The following is a 19,905-nucleotide window of genomic DNA, read 5'->3' as shown; positions in this document are numbered from 1 at the left end:
TGTTTGTTTTTCCAAGGCATCAAACATGCAAATAAAACCAATGTAGTTTTGTCACAGCGTTCTATGTCCAGTCCTCGCCATTCTCCTGATGGTAACTGTGTGATAAACCTAAAAGTCCTTAAAGTCCATTCTTTAATACATTCTTCTGTAATATTCCCAAATTGTCCAGATTGTTAGAATCCTTTCAAACAATTCTTCAAATCTTTTCCAATACTTGAGATTATTTACTTGAAGACGTTCTCTGAGGAGTTGATGAACTGGTTGCAACAGCACTGTGATACCTCAGGAACGCTGTTGTCAAGATGACCTTATACATTCCTGTTACACTGTTCATCTGGGTCTGGAGATCATGCTGTAAGGTTCATCCAGACCGGAACCTGGATCCATTGTAGATAAGCACTTTGGGACAGCGTTGGGCACTGCTGTCACGAGAGCTGCCTTTCTTATCCATCCCCACATCTATTTCTTTTTGACCTGAAAAACACTTGAAAACATAATGAGTTTATACCCCCCCCTCCTTTTTTAATCACAGCACACAAAAAAAAAATATTACAAACACATACAACATAAACTTGCCTATTTACATGGCCCTGATGACTGCCATCAGCTTTTTATGATATTAATGAATCTAAGTGGAATTACCTCTTACCAGTTTTGTGACGTGAATCTCCCATTGAGCAGACCATGGGCCCTCATTTTGGTAATTCTTTACCACAACTTCTGACCAGAAAGCATTTTGTTTTTCTGGCTTTGCCAAATTTGTTGAGAAGTTTGGTGAAAAACACCAGGCAAGGAGTTACACAGATTTTTTAGCTCCTTTCTCAGTCTGTTTAATGTAGCCTACAACTGGTTTAAATCTGTTTTGGGGCCTGATCTCTTAAGGGAAAATTTGCATTCCCTTGAAATATGTCCCTCTTTGCCACATGAATAACACACAAGGGGGTTATCAGGGTTACGAGGGGGTAGTCTTTCCTTTCTATCTGCAGTAGTGTAGTTCTCATTTTTCCAGGAAACCTGGCTGGCTCTATTCTTATTGAGATTCTGAACACCTACTGTTGAATCTCTTTGTGTTAGCATTGTTGTGCCATTTTAGCAATGACGTCGTTATAATCAGAAAGATGGGTTACAAACATCGACACAGCAGAACGGGTGAGTGAGTCACATTTGTTAATCAAAGCAGATTTAAAACTGACATCATTCGGTGTGATGTCAGGATTGCCACTGAAAGTTTTAAATGTCTCCAATAATCGCTCTGAAAATGCCATGGGGTGCTCCCCTGTCCTCATGTGCACATCAGATATTTTATCCCAGTCAACTGACATTACACCTAGGACTTCAAGCAGTGCTTGTTTCCTCTCTAACTTATTGGCAGTTCAAGTTTTGACTTTCTCATTTAACGCTCCAGACAAAGTGTCCGGCAAACACACAGTTAACAACACACACGCATCACCATCTGTGAATTTGCAAATGTCAGCATATAGCTCGAAAACCTTTAGAAAGTCTAATGGATCTTGTTTGGCAGGATCAAATTTACCAATACTTTTAATCACAGCTTCTAGCTCATTGGGTTTAAACCCTCTGACCATAGTAGAGGTCATTGGTTCCTCCGCTCTTTCACTAGCACGCGTAGTTGTAGTAAAGTGAACTGGAGCCATGGGGAACTTAACTGTACAGTCAGAGTGTTGACTGCTGACTGACTGTGAATCTCTTTCTGAGTTCTCATCACTGTCTAACATTTCAGGAACCTGATTACTCCACATGCCACATACAGATGTCTTACTGCTGCTAGTTTCAGATGTGCCATTTTTTTCAGGAATTGACAAGCAGACTTCCTCTAAATCTTTGAACAATGTTTCCACAGATGAACTAAGCATGCTGTTGTTAGTTTTAAGGCATGCAATCTCATTCTGCATCCTAATATTTTCTTCTTTCCAGAGTATTTCACTCATCTGGTAATCTCTTTTAGAGATTATCCCATCATCTAGTCTAGATTGCAGTTGCTCGTTTTCAGCCTTTAATGCATTTAAAGTCTTTCTAGTGACTTTGTACGATGCTAGAACTGCTTGCAGTGCATTGGCAATCTGCCCTTTTTTGTTCTTGGACATTTTAGGGTCATTTTCAAACTTAGAAATAGCCCACTCATACGGTTTATCAACCATGTTCTCTATTCCATCAAACATTCCCTGAGAACCATGTTTAGTGATGTATTTAACAATCAGCTGTTCCATTTTTACAAACTCACAGCTTTCCTTAAATCTGAGTCTTTAAACTTTACACAGTTTCTGTGACCAACTCTAAGCACATGTTCATCTTTTCAATAAAGCCACAAATTCACATATCTATAAAACTGCAGAGAAAAACATCATGGACTAAAGTGTTCAGCGTTTTCTGCAAGAGAGAATAAAGGTGTTTTAGCACTTACGTGGTTTCATCACTGCTGGGGACAAAATTCACAAACACTGTGGGTGAGAAATAACTCAGATTAGAAATATGTTAGTGTGACATGTGCAATATCTTCTAGGTTTGGCTTTTATTTTGATGGGGGGATTTCGGGTCCGACGACACGCCCACTGCTGCTGAGCTGCGCGTTGACAGGGAGCACACCTGTGCCACCTAATTAGTGCAGCATGTTGGTGGCTTTATAAAAAGCACATTTGAGTTTGGCTTTTTAACTTGTCTTCCGTGTGCGTCCTGTGTGGGCAGAAAAGGTCTTCTGGCTATATCTTCCTGTCACTTTCCCCTGGTGAGTCGCCTGCTTTGTCCCCTTATTTTTCAGTAGCATAGCGGGTTCTCTTTGGGAAGGTGAAACCTTTTTGAAATGTTTTGTTTGTTTTTCAGGTGCGGACAAAGAGCGCTAGCTGCTGTTTCACGTTGCTGCTTATTGCTGTTTTAATTAGTTTGTTTAGGTAAATCTTTCCGAGCTGTTTTTAAACTTGACTTATTATTGGGTTACAGTCGGCATTGTGCAGACGTTGCAGCGAACACTATCTTTTCTAATATTTGGATGATCTGTTAGTAATGCATTGCCGTAAACATATTTTTAGCCCAAGTTTATTGAATTAACTGGTTATCCCTGGATTGTTATTTGTATTGTGCTTTTTTTTTTTTTGCTTCCTTTGTTTTTGAGGCGTATGTTTACCGCATATATATCCACTTACGACGAACTGTGATTAGTGAGGCTTGACAGAGGGAGTGTATTTGTCTTATTTTTGGTTTATCTCTTTTTTTTTTTTTCAATGTGTTTAATTATTATGCACTGCTTTTGTTGTGTGGTTTGTCCCTCTTGTAAAGGCGGACCTAGTCTAGTTTATTTAATTGTCGGTAACTAATCGGTAAACTGTACATTTTTATATCAATGTTTAAGAGCAAATGATTTTCTTTTTGTTTGTAAAAAGTTGTATTAATTTTTTTGGAAAGTCACGTCTGTCTTCAATCCCATTGAACCAGCAGGGTCCTTCATATTATTGTAACTTATTTTTGGTTTAACTTTATTTTCCTGGGTAACCCAGGTGGCGTAGTCGGTTCTTTTCCCATTCTTAATACCTTTTTAGCCAGGAAGGTTGCATTAGGAAGAATATATATGTATGTATATGTACATTGATGTTACCTGAATTGTGCTTTGAGTCAGATCTGTTAAACATAAGTTTGATCACTTGAAATATTTTTTTTCCTTCATTCATATACATTAGCTCATGTTGATTGGAGACCCTTCTCTTTTGATATGCATTAAGTGGTGTTTAGAGGAAAACACCAGGCCTAAAAAAAAAAAATTGAGCTTTCCTACTGACGTACGTATTGTCTTGGTTAGTGGTTGTAGTCACTGTTGTAGACTTTGTAGTATTTGATGTAGTGACTGTTGTCAATACAAAGGAAAATAGTGTGATTTCTGTCTCATCATTTATTAAAGTTGATCAGTGTTTGTGATAATGCCTGGAGGTGGATCACTGACACTGATGTGAACAGGAACCTGCAGATCTCCTGCACTGCACCAGTACCATCCAGTATCACTCTTCTTTAGTCCACTTGCCCTCACACTGAAGATTCCTATCCCATCATCACTGATGTACACTGAATGCCAGAATGTTTTAATCCACACTGTGTTGCAGTGTCCATGTTTGAATCTGCACCACTTCTGTTTATTCTGATACTCAGCACTGTAGAGACACTTGACTGTGATGCTGCTTCCTTCCACACCTCTCACTCTGCTCTCAATCACTGACAGATCAGGATCTAAGCACAAATAATGTATGTTGTAAAGAGCTTCACTGACATCTGATGATCCGTCTATCTCTACACCACATCAGTACCATCCAGTGTCTTGTCTGGAGATGATCCAGAGTCACAAGTAAAGAAACTCTCAGCTCGGTAATCAGTAACTCTAACTTTCCAATTACTATGATAGGTATAGGCCTGAATTTTCACAAATATCTACCATAGCACCAATATTTATGTTGTTTATATTCCCTATTATAATGACATGGGATGGTGACAGATGATCCAGGTTTAAGATTAAAGTACCTCTGTGACTGAACTACAATTACTCAGAGACAATAAAATATCGATGCTTCATAATACCTTACATTGCATATGCAAGACTGCATGAGAAATTAACTTACAGGAAATTGAGAATAAAAATAAAAAAGCAGCTCATGTTTGTTCTGATGTTGAATCAGATGTGAGGGATTCTTACGTCCTGCTTCTGTGAAGTTGGTACTGTGTCTGTAGCGGCTCAAGCAGTTCCTCGTTCCTGCTCATCACACTGTGTGCTCTAAAATCAGTGTGAAGAGAAGAAGGCTGACAAAGGAACACATTTTTATAGCTGTTATAACTGAGACAGACTTCATTGCATACCTTGCAGTGCAGACACATGGTATACTACTCTTAATAAATCTTTTCTAGTTTTATTAATTCATGTTACTTTAAGCTAAGTTTTGCACCACAGTGTCACTCATCGATGAGATCATATTTCTTACTGTCATGGTTAGAGAAAGGCAAATGAGAATCCAAATGCTGTTTGAACTTATTTACTCCAAAATCAAAAAACAGGCAGGCAACACAAAGCAGACCAGGGACAGAGACATCAACATACAACATACCACAACGACTAACACCAGCGAAGTGGACAGAGTAGATGTAGCAAACAGGAACCAATCACAAAACAGAGACAATCAGTGACAAAGACAACACACCTGGAGGAAAGCCTGAGTTGAATTAGTGTCCATGGTAACAAATGAGTGGGCGGAGCAAACAATTAACAGCAGGGGCAAGACAGCAGACAGAAACAGGGCAAACACAGACAGACTCATTACACTTACATTGTTCATAAATAGTTTATCTGAATTCCAATTATATGGTTATAAAACATATAAGTGAGACTGTGAGACGTCCAGCCCTGTGAAAGGCTCTGTGAAATTTCTCTTTAAAATGAACCACTGTTGAACTCATAGGACTCGATACTGTATGTCTGTGTCTGTCAGTATTTCTAGTCATATATGAGGAACCTGGAAGGACCTTAATGATTTGTCTCATTGTGCCCACAAAGGCCTCATTGTTCCAATCATGAAACTTAGTCTTCTTTTTAATAATTTGTACTTCAATATATAGAATTGGGGAAGAATTATAAATTGTGAACAGAGAAGAAACTTGATATGAATCTTGGTGTGATCAGTGGTGCAGTGCTAGAAGATAAGAAAGTGTAGTGCAAAGAGAGGTGTGTTAAGTACTTTAAGATTAGAGGCTGCGGGTCTGATTTTGGCTTTGTAGACAAGCCTCAGTGTTCTAAATCTGAAGTGTGTGGCTACTGAATGCCAGTAGGGAGAAATCATAGCAATGGGGTGGTGTGGGAGAACATAGGAAGGTTTTAAACAAGTCCTGCAGCTGCATTCAGGATCAGTTGTAGAGGAGGAATGGTGCTCACAGGCAGACCTGCCAGGAGCGAGGTGCAGTAGTCCAGTGTCGACATACATCAAGGGACTGAACAAACACCTGAGTGGCCTGACATTTATCATAGATACATTTAACAAGTCAGAGAAAGGGAAACTTTTTTGTACTAAACTTTATTGTAATCAACAACCAAATGTAATATTCCTTCACACAATGTTTATGGATGAATTAATGCAATTATGCTTTTTTACAAAAAGGGTCCACTAACAAAGATAAAAAAAAATTTTTTAATTTATGGATAGATAGTTGGATAGATCGATCAATCGATTGATCCAACATTCCAGCTGCTTATATTCTCTATGTCACCAAGATCACGTCCATCAGTTGTCTGCGATACAGAACATCTCTGGGTCTCTGAAACAGAAATCACACCAGGGGTCAATCACAGTGTGTATTACAGCTCACCAGGTTACACAGAACAATAAAGAGACGAGAGATGAACATGCAACAAGTCATTGAGATCATATCTAACTATGTGAAATGACTGATGAAATTTGACTGGTTGATGTCAGCCCTGTTTTAGAAGTATCCCAGTCATCATTACAAAGCTGCTATTGTATTAGATCAATGATACAGTATGCAAACTTTATGGTTTTTATGTTTCTTGTTTGATTTTTTTTCTGCTGATAGCTAAATTCACTAACACTGTGGGTGAGAAATAACTCAAATTAGAAACATTAATTTTATTCGATATATGTAAATCTGATGTTACCCGAATTGTGCTTTGAGTCAGATCTGTTTACAACATAAAAGATAAAGAAAGTAAAGTTTTGGTCACTTATTTTTCCTTCATTCTTATACATTAGCTCATGGTGATTCCATTTTTTTAATGTTTATTTTTAACATCACTTCAATCTTTGAAAAAGTTCATGAATATAAACATGTAAAACTGCAGAGGAAAACACCATGACTGAATAACATGAAGCTTTCCTACTTACATGTATGGGTTGTCTTGATGAGCAGTTGCAGGCACTGTTGTAGTCACTGTTGTAGTCACTGTTGTAGGCACTGTTGTAGTCACTGTTGTAGGCACTGTTGTAGGCACTGTTGTCTTTGATGTAGTGACTGTTGTCAAAACAAAGCAAAATAATCAGTGTGGTTTCTGTCTCATCATTTGTTAAAGTTGATCAGTGTTTGTGATAATACCTGGAGGTGGATCACTGACACTGATGTGAACAGGAACCTGCAGATCTCCTGCACTGCACCAGTACCATCCAGCATCACTCTTCTTCAGTCTGCTCATCCACACACTGAAGGATCTTCTCCCAACATCACTGATGTACACTGCTGAATTCTGGGATGTTTCAGTCCTCACTGTGTTGCATTGTTCATCTTTGAATCTGCACCACTGCTTCTGTGTATTCTGATATGCAGCACTGTAGAGACACTGGACTGTGACGCTGCCTCCTTCCTCACCTCTCACTCTGCTCTCCCTCACTGACAGATCAGGATCTAAATAAATAGGCAGTAAATGAGTGGTGTAAGGGAATTTATAACAATTATAATTCTGACTCATTTCAGTTTCTTACCTTGACTAACTGTCAGGTACAAATAATCACTGTCATCAAATTTATACCCAATTTCTACAGCACACCAACCCGTTCCAGACTCAGAGACAGAGTTCAGTTCCACCGTGAACAAATTCTGCTCTGGATGATCAATGACTGATGGATTTCCACTTGAGTTTGCATAGGCTACGATACTGCAGGTAGACCAATAGTACCCTTTGCACCAGAATTTACTGTTTGCTTTGTACTTCTCTTCATAAAGACATGGAATAGTGACAGATCCTCCACTTTTTACAGCTACATTGTTCAGTGTCCTCATGCTCTCTACCTCTGCAAGCAAGCCACATTAGGAAGCAGTATTAGCGTTACTCAGATACTGAATCAGGACGATCAGAACATTCAGGAATCACTGTGTCACTACTGAGGTACATTTAATCTACCAGTGATGAAAGCTGTTAACAGCCACTGCTCCATGAAAGGAAATAAACAACAAGAGCTTCTTTAACCCTTTAGAAAATGAAGGATACCCAGACAGTATATGAGAATGATAGAGTTTTAGTCTTACCTGATATACAGAGGAAAAACCCAAGGAGAGTTACAGAACCACATAGTGAGTAAAAGCTCATGTTTCTCTAATAGACTTGTATGACAAATACTCTTCCTGCTTGTGGCTGATGTTAATTTGTACTAGCTGACTTCCTGTTTTTTTCTTTTTTTCATCTCATACTGTTACACCCTCTAAAAAAAAGCACAAATAATTGAATGTAATAATTGAGGTACATTTTTAAATTAAAGTCAGTGTTGAACAAGTCACAGGTAATAATTGCAAGAAAAAACAGACTCAGAAAGAAACTTTGCCAGCTATTGACACTAAACATTAAGATTATAAATCATTACTCGTCCACTTTAAAACCTCTTTAAGTGCAGACTGGTCACATGATCATATTTTTAGACCCTGCACCATCACAGGGAATCATTTGCACTTGTTCAGTGACTGATGTCTCTGGATCACAGTTTCTGAAATGCATTATAGGTTATAACTGTAAAAAGAGCTCTTAGTAATAGAGCACAACCTTAGAAATCGGTCATTTTCGCTGACATTTGAGCTCTTTTTCTCTATATTCATTAAAATTATTAAACCCAGACGCTACCAGGAAATTCATCAGGTTTCACACAAGCACACAACACAGAGACTTAAACCTGTAGTACATATTATTTATAATACTAAACCTCTGTTCATAGCAAGTTTTGATTTTATTTTTTTATATTTTTTTTATTCCTCCCCAAGTGACACAGCAGTTCAGACATCTAGGGGAAGTTTAATGAGGAGGCAAAACAGAGAAGAGACGGTGAGATCAGTGGAGCAGTGCTAGAAGATCAGAGGGAGTGAGGTGTAGTGAGGGGTGTGATAGAGGCTACTGGTCTGTTTTTGGCTCTGTGTGCAAGCCTCAGTGTTTTACTATTGATGTATGGAAGCCTGTAGGGGGAAAATATAACAATGGTGTGGTTTGAGAGAACATAGGAAGGTTTTAAACAAGTCCTGCAGCTGAATTCAGGATCAGTTGTAGAGGTGGAATGGTGCTCAGAGGCAGAGCTGCCAGGAGCGAGGTGCAGTAGTCCAGCTTCTTATATTCTCTATGTCACCAAGATCACGTTGTTATGCCCCGTAACTTAGTCTTGGGCAAAGGTCCTACACAGTCCATCACAAGCTTTTCAAACGGTTCGTTTAAAACTGGAACTGGCTTTAAAGGTGCTGGAGGCACAATCTGATTAGGCTTCCCTGCAATTGACATGAATGGCACGAACGCAATTCTGTGACAGAGGACTTCATTCCTGGCCAGAAGAAATGTTTCAAGAGATTATTATAGGTTTTCCGAACACCTAGGTGTCCTGAAAGTTTGTGGTCATGGGCTAGACTTAATACATACCCACGGTAAGTTTGTGGAACAACAATCTGAAATACAGAACTCCAATCCTGTTTTATTTTCTCTGGACTCCACTTACACATGAGTACACCATCCTCTAGAAAATATGCAATTCCCTGAACTAACACATCAGACCCACAACTGGACTGAGAAGAAAATGGTAACGCACTTTCTAAAATGAAAGTCTGTGCGGCACCCGTATCTCGCAAGATACGCACAGGTTTAAACTCAGAATCAGACAAAGCAACAGCACCATCACAAACAAATGGTTCAAAAGGTTGGGTCAACAGAGTTTAGTGTCTCAGGAGAAGGAACATGAACGAAGGCTACACCCTTAGACATGTTCTGAGATTTCCGCTGGTTCTTACGCTGCAATGATGGACAAACAGCAATCACATGTCCCTTTTCGTGACAAAAACATTCGCGAGCTGCAAAGGTGGTGTCAAGTGATTGTTCTTCCTTTTGTGCACACCTAACATTATGAGTATGGTCTACTGCATTGCGTGAAAAGGAACGGGTTAATGGAAAAGCTACTTTGTGGGTGAGCACAAACTCGTCTGCAAAGACAGCAGCATCAGCAAGAAATGAAACTTTCTGTTCATTCAAATAGACAACAATTTTTTCAGAAATACAGTTTTTAAACTCCTCAACTAAGATTAACTCTTAACTGCTCAAAAGTTGTGACTTTACTAGCATTACACCATTTCTCAAACAAAGTAGTCTTCTCACGAGCAAATTTAACAAATTTTTGACTGGGGATTTTTACATGTTTTCTGAATTTCTGACGATAAGTGTCGGAACTCAGAGCCGGTCTCCAAGTCGACACATCACAGGGTGATCTCCACACTTAGACTTTTTGGTTACTAAAGACTGTTTTAGTTAAACTTAACTGTTAACTCTATAATTACTACAAAAATACTGAGAAAACTCCTCAGACCTGGATGAGAATGACTTCTTTATTGTGGTCAATCAGCCAACAAATTATAATTTGCCAAATTAAAAGTAACAAATTGCCAAATTCAAAGTAACAAATGAAAACCCCCAAAAAGAGCATGTCATGCAAAATCAATCAAGAAAAACAAGAACTCTCGCGACATCCTTGCAAAAATAAAAACCACCCACCTTGACCCGCGGACACGGGCACGCGCGCGCACGCGCCCCTATGCGCACACACACCTTCGCCCCCGAAGAACCAAACAAAACCTCAGATATCTTCCCAATATATACCCTGGTGCTCCTAGGAGCCCAGGTGCCATATCACCTTATTTACCGGCATTACCTCCTATGTTTTCTAACTACACTGACCCAATTTCCCCTTATTTCCCATTACCTTTCACCCATATGCCCATTTATGGATTTTCCTCCACTTATTTTTCATGACCTCAGACTAAACACCTGGGCCTTCTTCAGTCTGCACAACAAGTTTATGAGCACCACATGCCCATTTATGGATTTTCCTTCCTTTAGTTCTAAGGGCCTAGGTCTGTGGACCACTGTTTTTTTCATTCTACATAACATGTTATTGCTATGGACCAAGGTCTGAGAACCATGGTGTTCTTCATTTTCCATAACAATTTATGAGCTAAGGTCTGGGAACAATGGTCTTTTCCCTTCTACATAACAAGTTGTTATTACAAATGTGCTCAGACTGACTAGGCCTGAGAGCCCCGAATCTGGTTGCAATAAACATCTTTGGCCAACAACATCACCTACATATGTCTTATGACAGCAACTGTAATATTTTGCAAGGCCTAATACTTTACTTTGGTTATAGTATTGTAAGGAATAATATTTTAATTATTTCTACTAAGATTTTTTTCCAACATTCCCCCCGGCGAGACTGTAAAGTCTCACCAAACTTATGTTGCAGTTGTAGTGTCTTGTACCAGTCATTTTAGATTTCATGTCCCAGGCACCCTAAATTTCAACATCTACTCCTCAATTAACCGATGAGCAACCCAGTTTTACACACACACCTGGCTCCCGAATGTCTGGAGTCTCCACAAAGACCAGATAACCCCATGCGGCTCATTGGGGCCAGCAAACAGAACACACACACACACACACACACACACACACACACACACACACACACACACACACACACACACACAATACAATGAGACATTCCGTTTACTAATAAAACCCAAGATAAGGTACTCTAAGGTTCTCATTCTTATAACCCTTTTTGTAATGTGTTTCTTCTTTTAAGGCTTGCCTGACTTAAAATTATTTGCTCCTTAATTTCCTGACAAGGGTGTATTTTATTCATGTGTCAGAAAACAACATTGTATTTTAAAATCCGTTATACTCTATCATCATATCTTACTGATCATGGCATGTTAATGTATACCTGTTCTAATGCCGTATGCCCCTTTAAGGTCTGATGTCAGAATGTATACGAAGCTATAGTTTTCTTTTTACTTCCCTAATGAAAGTGCATCTTGTTTATGTTTCATTTGTGTTTCTTTGCCTTTATCTTTGCCTTGATTAATGATCTATGTATGTAATGTACCGCTGCCTTCATACCGTCATTACCCTTCATGTTTAGTATCCAAATGACCACAAAATTATCGGTTACTCATTTTTCAAGCACTGGTGTATTTTATTTGAGCACGAAAGGCGCCATACCATCTTAATACACCCTGGATCAAACTTTAAAGTCATCTAAAAGTGTAATAGCTAAACCACGCCCACAGACACCTGAAACAAAGGGAGTTTTTCCCTTCAAAATCCTGACCGAAGTATTGGTCATCTTCCCAAAGATGGGTGGAGTTCACGACCTTTAAATTGTCAGAAACACCACTAATCCGTGGTCAGACTTTCAGAACAGCTTCAAGACGACTCCGTCTTCCTTCAAAGAAGTTCCAGCAAGCTTCACTTCCAAGAACGACAACTGCTCTGATCTTCAGGAGAACTTGGAAGAACGTCTGACCCCACCCTAACTGACTTTTCAGAGTCTGTTGCATCCGGACTCTTGTGCAGTAAGCCAATGCAAGTAACCGTTTCCTCTACCAACCAATTTAGATGCGTAATTTTAAGTAGGAATCTTTCATTGAATCTTAAGGTGAATTTAAGTTTCTGTGACGATTTCCCAGTTAGGGTGTGATTAATTTTTGAGTCTAAGCTTGCCATTCCTTTCCTTCCTTTCTCTAGTTTCTTCTTTCCAGTCTCTTCCTCCCTTTCCCCAATTTTAATTTCTTTTGTTTTATTTTATTTTCATCTTCATTTTCCCTATTTCTTTTGTTTGTTTGTGTAGTTAGTTTTATGTTGTGTTTGTCTCATTCATTAAATGTCACAATTTTGAGCCACAGGTGATTTGTCTCTGAGTGTCGCTCACAAATTAAGGTACCTGCAATATCTGGTCTGAACTACATGCTCTATTAAGTTCATTTAAATTACGGTATACAGTAAAAGGAAAGCAAATCTTTCTTGGCCGGGAAGATACTGCCTTCATAGAATTAATAAAGGTACATGGCCTGTTCGCCAGACGAACAGACCAAATAAGCGTAACCTTAATTCCAGTACCGTTAATTTCAACTGTGTCTGTATGTGTGTGTCTGTGTGTGCATGTGTGTGTCTGTGTGTGCGTGTGTATGTGTGTGTTTGTATGTGTGTGTCTGTGTATGCGTGTATGTGCATGCGTGTGTATGTATATGTGTGTGTGTGTGTGTCTGTGTATGCGTGTATGCCTGTGTGTCTGTGTGTGTGTGTGTGTGTGTGTGTGTGTGTGTGTGTGTGTGTGTGTGTGCGTGCGTGTGTAAGTGCATGCATTTTTACAGTATATGTGTGTGTCTGTGTGTGTGTGTGTGCCTGTGTGTGTGCATGTGTCTGTGTGTGTCTGTGTGCGTGTTTGTGTATGTGCATGCGTGTGTGTATGCGTGTGTCTGTGGGTGTCTGTGTGTGTTTGTGTATGTGCATGTGTGTCTGTGTGTGTGTGTATGTGTGTGTGTGTGTCTATGTTTGTGTGTACAGTATGTGTGTGTCTGTGTGTGCATGTGTGTGCATGTGTGTGTGGGTGTATGTGCATGTGTGTGTGTATGTTCGTTTGTGTGTAATAGCACTTTCTTTCCTGTCTGTTGTATGCAGGGCTCTCAAGTCACTCATGTCTGTCTTTTGTCACATTCTCCCACCACACATTGTATTTCTCACGCAGAAAAACCACTGGAGCTGCGAGCATCACTTTGAGCACAGAGTAAGTCATGATGTCCTGTTTTAATGTTACAACAAATTCACAACTTGTTTGACACAAACAATGACATTTTGACTGCTGTTAGAGACGTTTACCAGATAATCAGCATCAGTGTTTCATGAGTGTCTGTAACTTAGCCAACAGTTTTACAGCCTGTTCACTGACAACACCTGCTCAGAACAAGTAGTCTAGGCCAGTGCTTCTCAAACTGGGGGCCCTGAGATGGTGCCAGGGGGCCCCGGCTTTATGACATTTTATAAAATAATGAATTTATCATAAATTCTGAGTAATTAAATCTCAGAAAAATAAGGCTACTAACCAACAGCACTACAATGTATAATTTATATGTTTTGTTTAATTCAAATAATAAGTTTTGGAATGTTTTATGTCATAAATTTTCTTTTGCGGGGGCAAGTAGGGATGCACTGTATACATGGGGGTCCGCACGCCAAAAACTTGCCCTGGTCAAGGCCTAGTCATATTTTCGTTATCACACAATGACTGACATTTTGTCACATTAAACATCTCTCTCCAAATAGGCTTAATAATTTTATTAACACTAAATAAATTAAAGTGTATTGCATCTTCGATGTTAAAGGTCATTTTTAAAATCATGTCATATTTGATATCCTGGTCATTGATGCATTAATCATTGCATTCTATCATTCGCCATGAGAGGAAAGCCCCCTAAAAAGGCCAGGTTACAGGATGCTGGCCCAGAGAAGGTGGTGAAAAGGGTAGGCCCATTGTTGTGTTTGGGTGGGGGGTTGGAGATGTCAAAAAAAAACTTTGAACGGTGTTTTAGATTCATGGGATCTTAATAATGTAACCTAGTGAACGAGAGTTAATGTATCCAATGATAAAGACTTAAGTACTTTTGTACGTTGCTCTGGATAAAGGCATCTGCCAAATGCTGTAAATGTAAATGTATGTGTGTGTGTGTGTGTGTGTGTGTGTGTGTGTGTGTGTGTGTGTGTGTGTGTGTGTGTGTTTCCTTAATTTGTTCATCTTTGTTTCAATTTGAATAATTTCTCCAGTGACGTCTAGTCGCTTTACAGTACTGAAGTACATGGTTCTCTGTATGTGTGTGTGTGTGTATACTGTACTGTATGTAAAACAACAAATTTACATATCTATAAAACTGCAGAGTAAAACATCATGGTCTAAAGTGTTCAGCATTTTCTGCCTGAGAGAATAAAGGTGTTTAATAAAAGTTTAATAACTTTTAATAAAATAAAATAATAAATAATAAATTGTTTAATAAAAGACATGCATGGTAGGTTGATTGGCATCTCTGGAAAATTGTCCGTAGTGTGTGAGTGAATGAGAGTGTGTGTGTGCCCTGCGATGGGTTGGCACTCCGTCCAGGGTGTATCCTGCCTTGATGGCCGATGACGCCTGGGATAGGCACAGGCTCCCCGTGACCCGAGTAGTTCGGATAAAGCGGTAGAAAATGAGTGAGTGAGATGAGTGAGAGAAGCATTTCATCTTGGATGTTTATGAACATATAGTAAAGATGTCACCATGTGAAGTGTTTTAGGAGGTTATAATAATAGCGTAGCAAAGCAGAGCGTAATAATAGCATACTTTAATTTAAAATCAGAAGATATTTTTCCTACAGGTTTTTACTCATTAAGCGTTGTGGGTTCTGCAGTGTGTTATGTTGTACACTAATGTTGTATTTAAGGACTGTAGACCATGTGAACAGAAATGATAAGAGTTAATGTAAAAGAATTTTGAGTTAAAATATAATGAAATAAAAACATGAAATATAAACACTTTAAATACATTTCAGATCAAGCAAAAGACAAAAAAAATGAAAGTACAGAAGAGAATAAGTGAAATCTGATAGCTACAGTGAGAAAACTGTTAATTTTCTGAATGACTGAGGGTCATGTGACTGTGATGTAAGTCTGTGGAGTGAGTGTGGGGCATGTTGTCCTTGTCCTAAAAAAAAAAAAAATGTTGTCCTTGTCCTGACTGGGATTTTATCTGTAAGGATGTTGAGGATGGACACACGACCCAGTAGAGATCCCTGAGGCCCCACAGCCAGTAGACAGTAAGTCATCCTCTAAAGGGAATAAATATAATTGCTGTGTGAAAGGTTTGTAATTTTACTTTACATATTTGAGTGGGTTAAGTATACATTTTTAATCACAAACCTCTTAATGGTAAACCTCATAGCTGTAGAGGGTCTCATTAGTGACATCATTTGGAGAAACCTAGAACAGGAAATGAATAAAGTCCCTGGCAGATTAGTGAGTAAAGTGTTTATTATCAGTTTATACACATAGATCTGTAGCTTGGACTGAACTTGAACAGACTCCATTTAAGACAATTAACTCACAGTTTTTATTTTGGAAGCAGTGTTTACAGAGCTGTAGGTCACATCCTGTTTAATAATAATAATAATAATAATAATAATAATAATAATAATAATAATAATAATAATAATAATAATAATAATACAAAAAAATAATGTAGACTTGGACCAGTGGATTGCCATCTTTACCTTTGGCTTGGTTTTAGCCACAGTGCTGTATATAATGGAGTCTTCATCTGTAAAAGTGGCCTGTTTTTTACTCTAAACCAAACACACACACACACACACACACACACACACACACACACACACACACACACACAAAGATTTGTTTTAAATTATTATAATTATAATTCCAAGTATTTTATTCTTACTACATGAAGTGAAATTCAGAGATTCTTGGTTAGGACAAAAAAAAAAAACAATCACATGAGTGCTTCATAACTTTAAACAGACTTTATGAGACATTGCATCATCAGAGTATAAATACAGAAACTAATATGAAACCCAGAACAGATGAAGACAATAGGATAACAAATCAGTAATAGAAATATGTAGAATTGGATCAATGGATTGCCATCTTTACCTTTGTAGCCACAGTGCTGTATATAATCGAGTCTTCAGCAGTACAAGTGGGCTTATTCTTAGCCTAAACCACCAAGAACAACAAGAACAACAACAATAATCATCATTATTTTCATTTAAATGCAGAATTGTACCAACGTATTGATCTTACCTTTGGCTTAGAAACAGCAACTGTGCTGTATACAATGGAGTCTTCATCAGTGTTTGGCTGTTTCACACACACACACACACACACACACACACACACACACACACACACACACACACACACACACACACACACACACACACACACACACACACACACACACTTCTCTTTATAAAGTATTATTATTAATACAGTTTATTAATTCTATGATTCACATTAATGTAATCTGAACTCAATTAACCTGTTTATGTATTTTTATTTTCATTTTTTTATTTTATCTTTATTAAATATAAACTGCAAAAATATGTAAAATGTTAAAACTGCTATCCCTATGGGGTATGTTTCTGGCCAAAGTATGAATGTTTTACTTTCATCTTTCCTGTCCTGTAAACAGTTGTAGGATCTCTCAGTCTGAAAAGATTTTATTTACTGTTAAGTAACAGCACTGATGAGAAATTGTGGTGATGATGTTCATTAGAAGTGCTAAAAGGTACTAAAGGCACTGAAATAAGACATAAGACACAGTACTAACTGTGGGAACAGTGGTGTCATTGCTCCTCTCTCTGATCCTGGTTTGATTCTCTAACTCTGGAATAGAGAATAAATAAATAAATAAATAAATAAATAAAAATAAATTTACACATAGTCAACTGAATTAAATTTGTATTGAATTGTATTCAATTTAAACAACAAACAAACAAACAAACAAATAAACAAATAATACATTTGTGCCACTAGAGGGCACCATCACCTCACCTATATTTACATTTAAATTCTTCCTAATCTTTACACTCATGTTCTGTGTACATCTGTGGAGCTCAAACTTTTTCTGCTAACTTTGGCTGATTTTCAAGCCCCACCTGTCCTCCATCACCCCACGAAATGGTGATGAAATACTCCAAGTTTACAAGGTCTAATTTATTGAAATATCAAGTTCTAAATCAATAAAATCAAACAGCATCAAGTTCCAAAATAGAAGAAATAACAGTGCAGTCGTGTTTCACTTTATGTTGAGTTAAAACACACATGGGTCTGGGTTTTGTTGGGGTTTTTGGTGTTTGTTTGTGGTCCATGTCACACATTTAGACACTGATGTTGTTATGCCCACTACATACACTACTGCCTCTCTATGTGAAGGTTTTTAAGATTGTTCTGTTGTAAATATCTTCCTGACATTAAACTGTCATTTTCTCACTATTTTTCCTTCCGTTGCCCTAAATGATGTTTTACTGTAAATGCATTAATGGCTCATTTGTTTGTTTATGGTTGCTTTGAGTGTATTAACTTTATTATCAATAAAGAAAAGCATTAATAAAGATAGACACAAAAATATCCTGTGCCCTGTTATGCCTTTATTCCCACTATGGGGCGACAATAAGAACCGCGGGACTACAGGGTTCAGAAAGCTCATAACCAGCCATCAACATTATCTCCAGAGGAAAAAAACAAGTTATATTCATGACATTACAGACAAATACAGTGTAAAGGCTCAGACTGTAATAACTGGTGAGTTTACAATCGGTGTATGTGACTTTCTTCCCCTCTGTTCTCCTGTTTTCTATTTGCCCACAGATTCTAGGTGCACTGTGTTTGACTCCTGACTGATTTATCTGACTGTCAAACCTTTGAATCTGTCCTCTGGTTGTATGAACACTGTATTATATTTGATTGTGTTGAATTTCTTGTTCATGAGCCTCCAGTGAATGGATTTTTACATCTCAAACCTGCAGATTTGAAATAATAGAAGAATGAGAACTAATTCAAAACTACAGACACACCAGGGACACTTACCACATTTCTTTCTGAGCATACAGATGATGATGACCAGTATCACCAGTGGCAGAAGAAGGGCCACCAGGTACCAATGGTTCAAACTACTGACAAACATTTGAAGTATTATTTAGCACAGACTGGCTGAAACAACTGCAGTGAAAATATTGATTCAGTTCATAATTAATAATCATTCATTAATAATCCTTCATCATCAGTAGTTAAATATCCTAAATGTAAAGTATCAAACTATTACAACATTTACAAATCATTTAAATGTTCTACTTCAATAAAGTCCTGTACCAAGAGCACATGTAGTTATTTTATTACTTTATATCTGTGGTGTAAATTGTCATAAAATATAAAATGATATTAGTAGAAAATTTTCTTTCCTAAATCTGGTACTCATTGATTTCATGTGTATTTACATAAGATCATGTGACATGAGAATGTTTCAACAAGCAAGAAATTATCATGTAATGTTCACATGTTTGTCTTTGAATAAGGCAACAAATGTACATGTCTCTAAAACTGCAGAGAAAAACATCATGGTCTAAAGTGTTCAACATTTTCTGTGAGAGAGAATAATGATGTGTTTGTACTAACGTGGTTTCATTACGGCTGGAAACTGATGTCACAAACACTGCGGGCGAGAAATAACTCAGATTAGAAACGTGTGTTAAGAAGAACTGATACACTAATTTTCTTCCAAATATGTAAATCTGATGTTACCTGAATTGTGCTTTGAGTCAAATCTGTTTACAACATAGAAAAATAAAGTAAGTTTGGTCACTTGAAATATTTTTCCTTCATTCATATACATTAGCTCATGGTGATTACCTCTCAGACAGATTCATAGTGATATCTAATTTTTTATGAGGTTTATTTTTCACATCACTTCCATCTTTGAAATGGTTACTGGATAAAAAACATGTAAAACTGCAGATGAAAACCCCATGACTACATAACATGAAGCTTTCCTACTTACGTGTATGTGTTGTCTTGATGAGCGGTTGTAGTCACTGTTGTAGTCACTGTTGTAGTCACTGTTGTAGTCACTGTTGTAGTCTTTGATGTAGTGACTGTTGTCAAAACAAAGTAAAATAATCAGTGTGATTTCTGTCTCATCATGTGTTAAAGTTGATCAGTGTTTGTGATAATACCTGGAGGTGGATCACTGACACTGATGTGAACAGGAACCTGCAGATCTCCTGCACTGCACCAGTACCATCCAGCATCACTCTTCTTCAGTCTGCTCATCTTCACACTGAAGGATCTTCTCCCATCATCACTGATGTACACTGCTGAATTCTGGGATGTTTCAGTCCCCACTGTGTTGCATTGTTCATCTTTAAATCTGCACCACTGCTTCTGTGTATTCTGATACGCAGCACTGTAGAGACACTGGACTGTGACGCTGCCTCCTTCCTCACCTCTCACTCTGCTCTCGCTCACTGACAGATCTGAATAAATAGGCAGTAAATGAGTGGTGTAAGGGAATTTATAACAAT

The 19,905-nt window shown here is 38.1% G+C and overlaps 2 protein-coding genes and 1 long non-coding RNA gene across 3 annotated transcripts in view; 1 reads left to right on the top strand and 2 right to left on the bottom strand.

Moving 5' to 3' along the window:
* Positions 1-19,905, bottom strand: part of LOC113636649 (polymeric immunoglobulin receptor-like) — a 116,078-nt gene that overhangs the window by 67,638 nt on the left and 28,535 nt on the right. The window contains exons 4-8 of the mRNA XM_047806081.1: positions 19,558-19,857; positions 19,383-19,476; positions 19,127-19,149; positions 19,001-19,037; positions 18,416-18,501 (exon numbers count right to left, since the gene is read on the bottom strand). Of these exons, the coding sequence (XP_047662037.1) occupies positions 18,416-18,501; positions 19,001-19,037; positions 19,127-19,149; positions 19,383-19,476; positions 19,558-19,857 (540 nt within the window). The remainder of the gene's footprint in view (positions 1-18,415; positions 18,502-19,000; positions 19,038-19,126; positions 19,150-19,382; positions 19,477-19,557; positions 19,858-19,905) is intronic.
* On the top strand, positions 2,472-3,883 carry LOC113634985. Its single transcript, XR_003438701.2, has 2 exons — positions 2,472-2,743; positions 2,839-3,883. It is a non-coding gene; the product is annotated as an uncharacterized LOC113634985 (long non-coding RNA).
* Positions 4,092-8,092, bottom strand: LOC113634983 (CMRF35-like molecule 3). Its single transcript, XM_047806100.1, has 7 exons — positions 8,017-8,092; positions 7,473-7,781; positions 7,090-7,395; positions 6,882-7,008; positions 4,974-6,297; positions 4,691-4,794; positions 4,092-4,230 (listed from the first exon to the last, which is right to left on the bottom strand). Exons 1-5 carry the CDS (start codon positions 8,075-8,077, stop codon positions 6,264-6,266), a joined length of 837 nt encoding a protein of 278 aa, XP_047662056.1. The 5' UTR covers positions 8,078-8,092; the 3' UTR covers positions 4,092-4,230; positions 4,691-4,794; positions 4,974-6,263.

The sequence above is a fragment of the Tachysurus fulvidraco genome, chromosome 22 (assembly GCF_022655615.1).
Source record: "Tachysurus fulvidraco isolate hzauxx_2018 chromosome 22, HZAU_PFXX_2.0, whole genome shotgun sequence".
Classification (NCBI taxonomy): Eukaryota; Metazoa; Chordata; class Actinopteri; order Siluriformes; family Bagridae; genus Tachysurus; species Tachysurus fulvidraco.
This window is presented reverse-complemented; position numbering and strand designations above follow the sequence as displayed.

What these genes read in the sequence shown, in the direction of transcription:
- LOC113634983 (XM_047806100.1), bottom strand. Translation starts at nt 8,077, where the DNA reads ATGAGCTTTTACTCACTATGTGGTTCTGTAACTCTCCTTGGGTTTTTC. An exon ending in TGTCAGTGATCCACCTCCAG is followed by an intron (nt 7,009 to 7,089) that starts GTATTATCACAA and finishes TTTTGACAACAG; the next exon opens with TCACTACATCAAAGACAACA. An exon ending in CATCAAGACAACCCATACAT is followed by an intron (nt 6,298 to 6,881) that starts GTAAGTAGGAAA and finishes TTTCTGTTTCAG; the next exon opens with AGACCCAGAGATGTTCTGTA.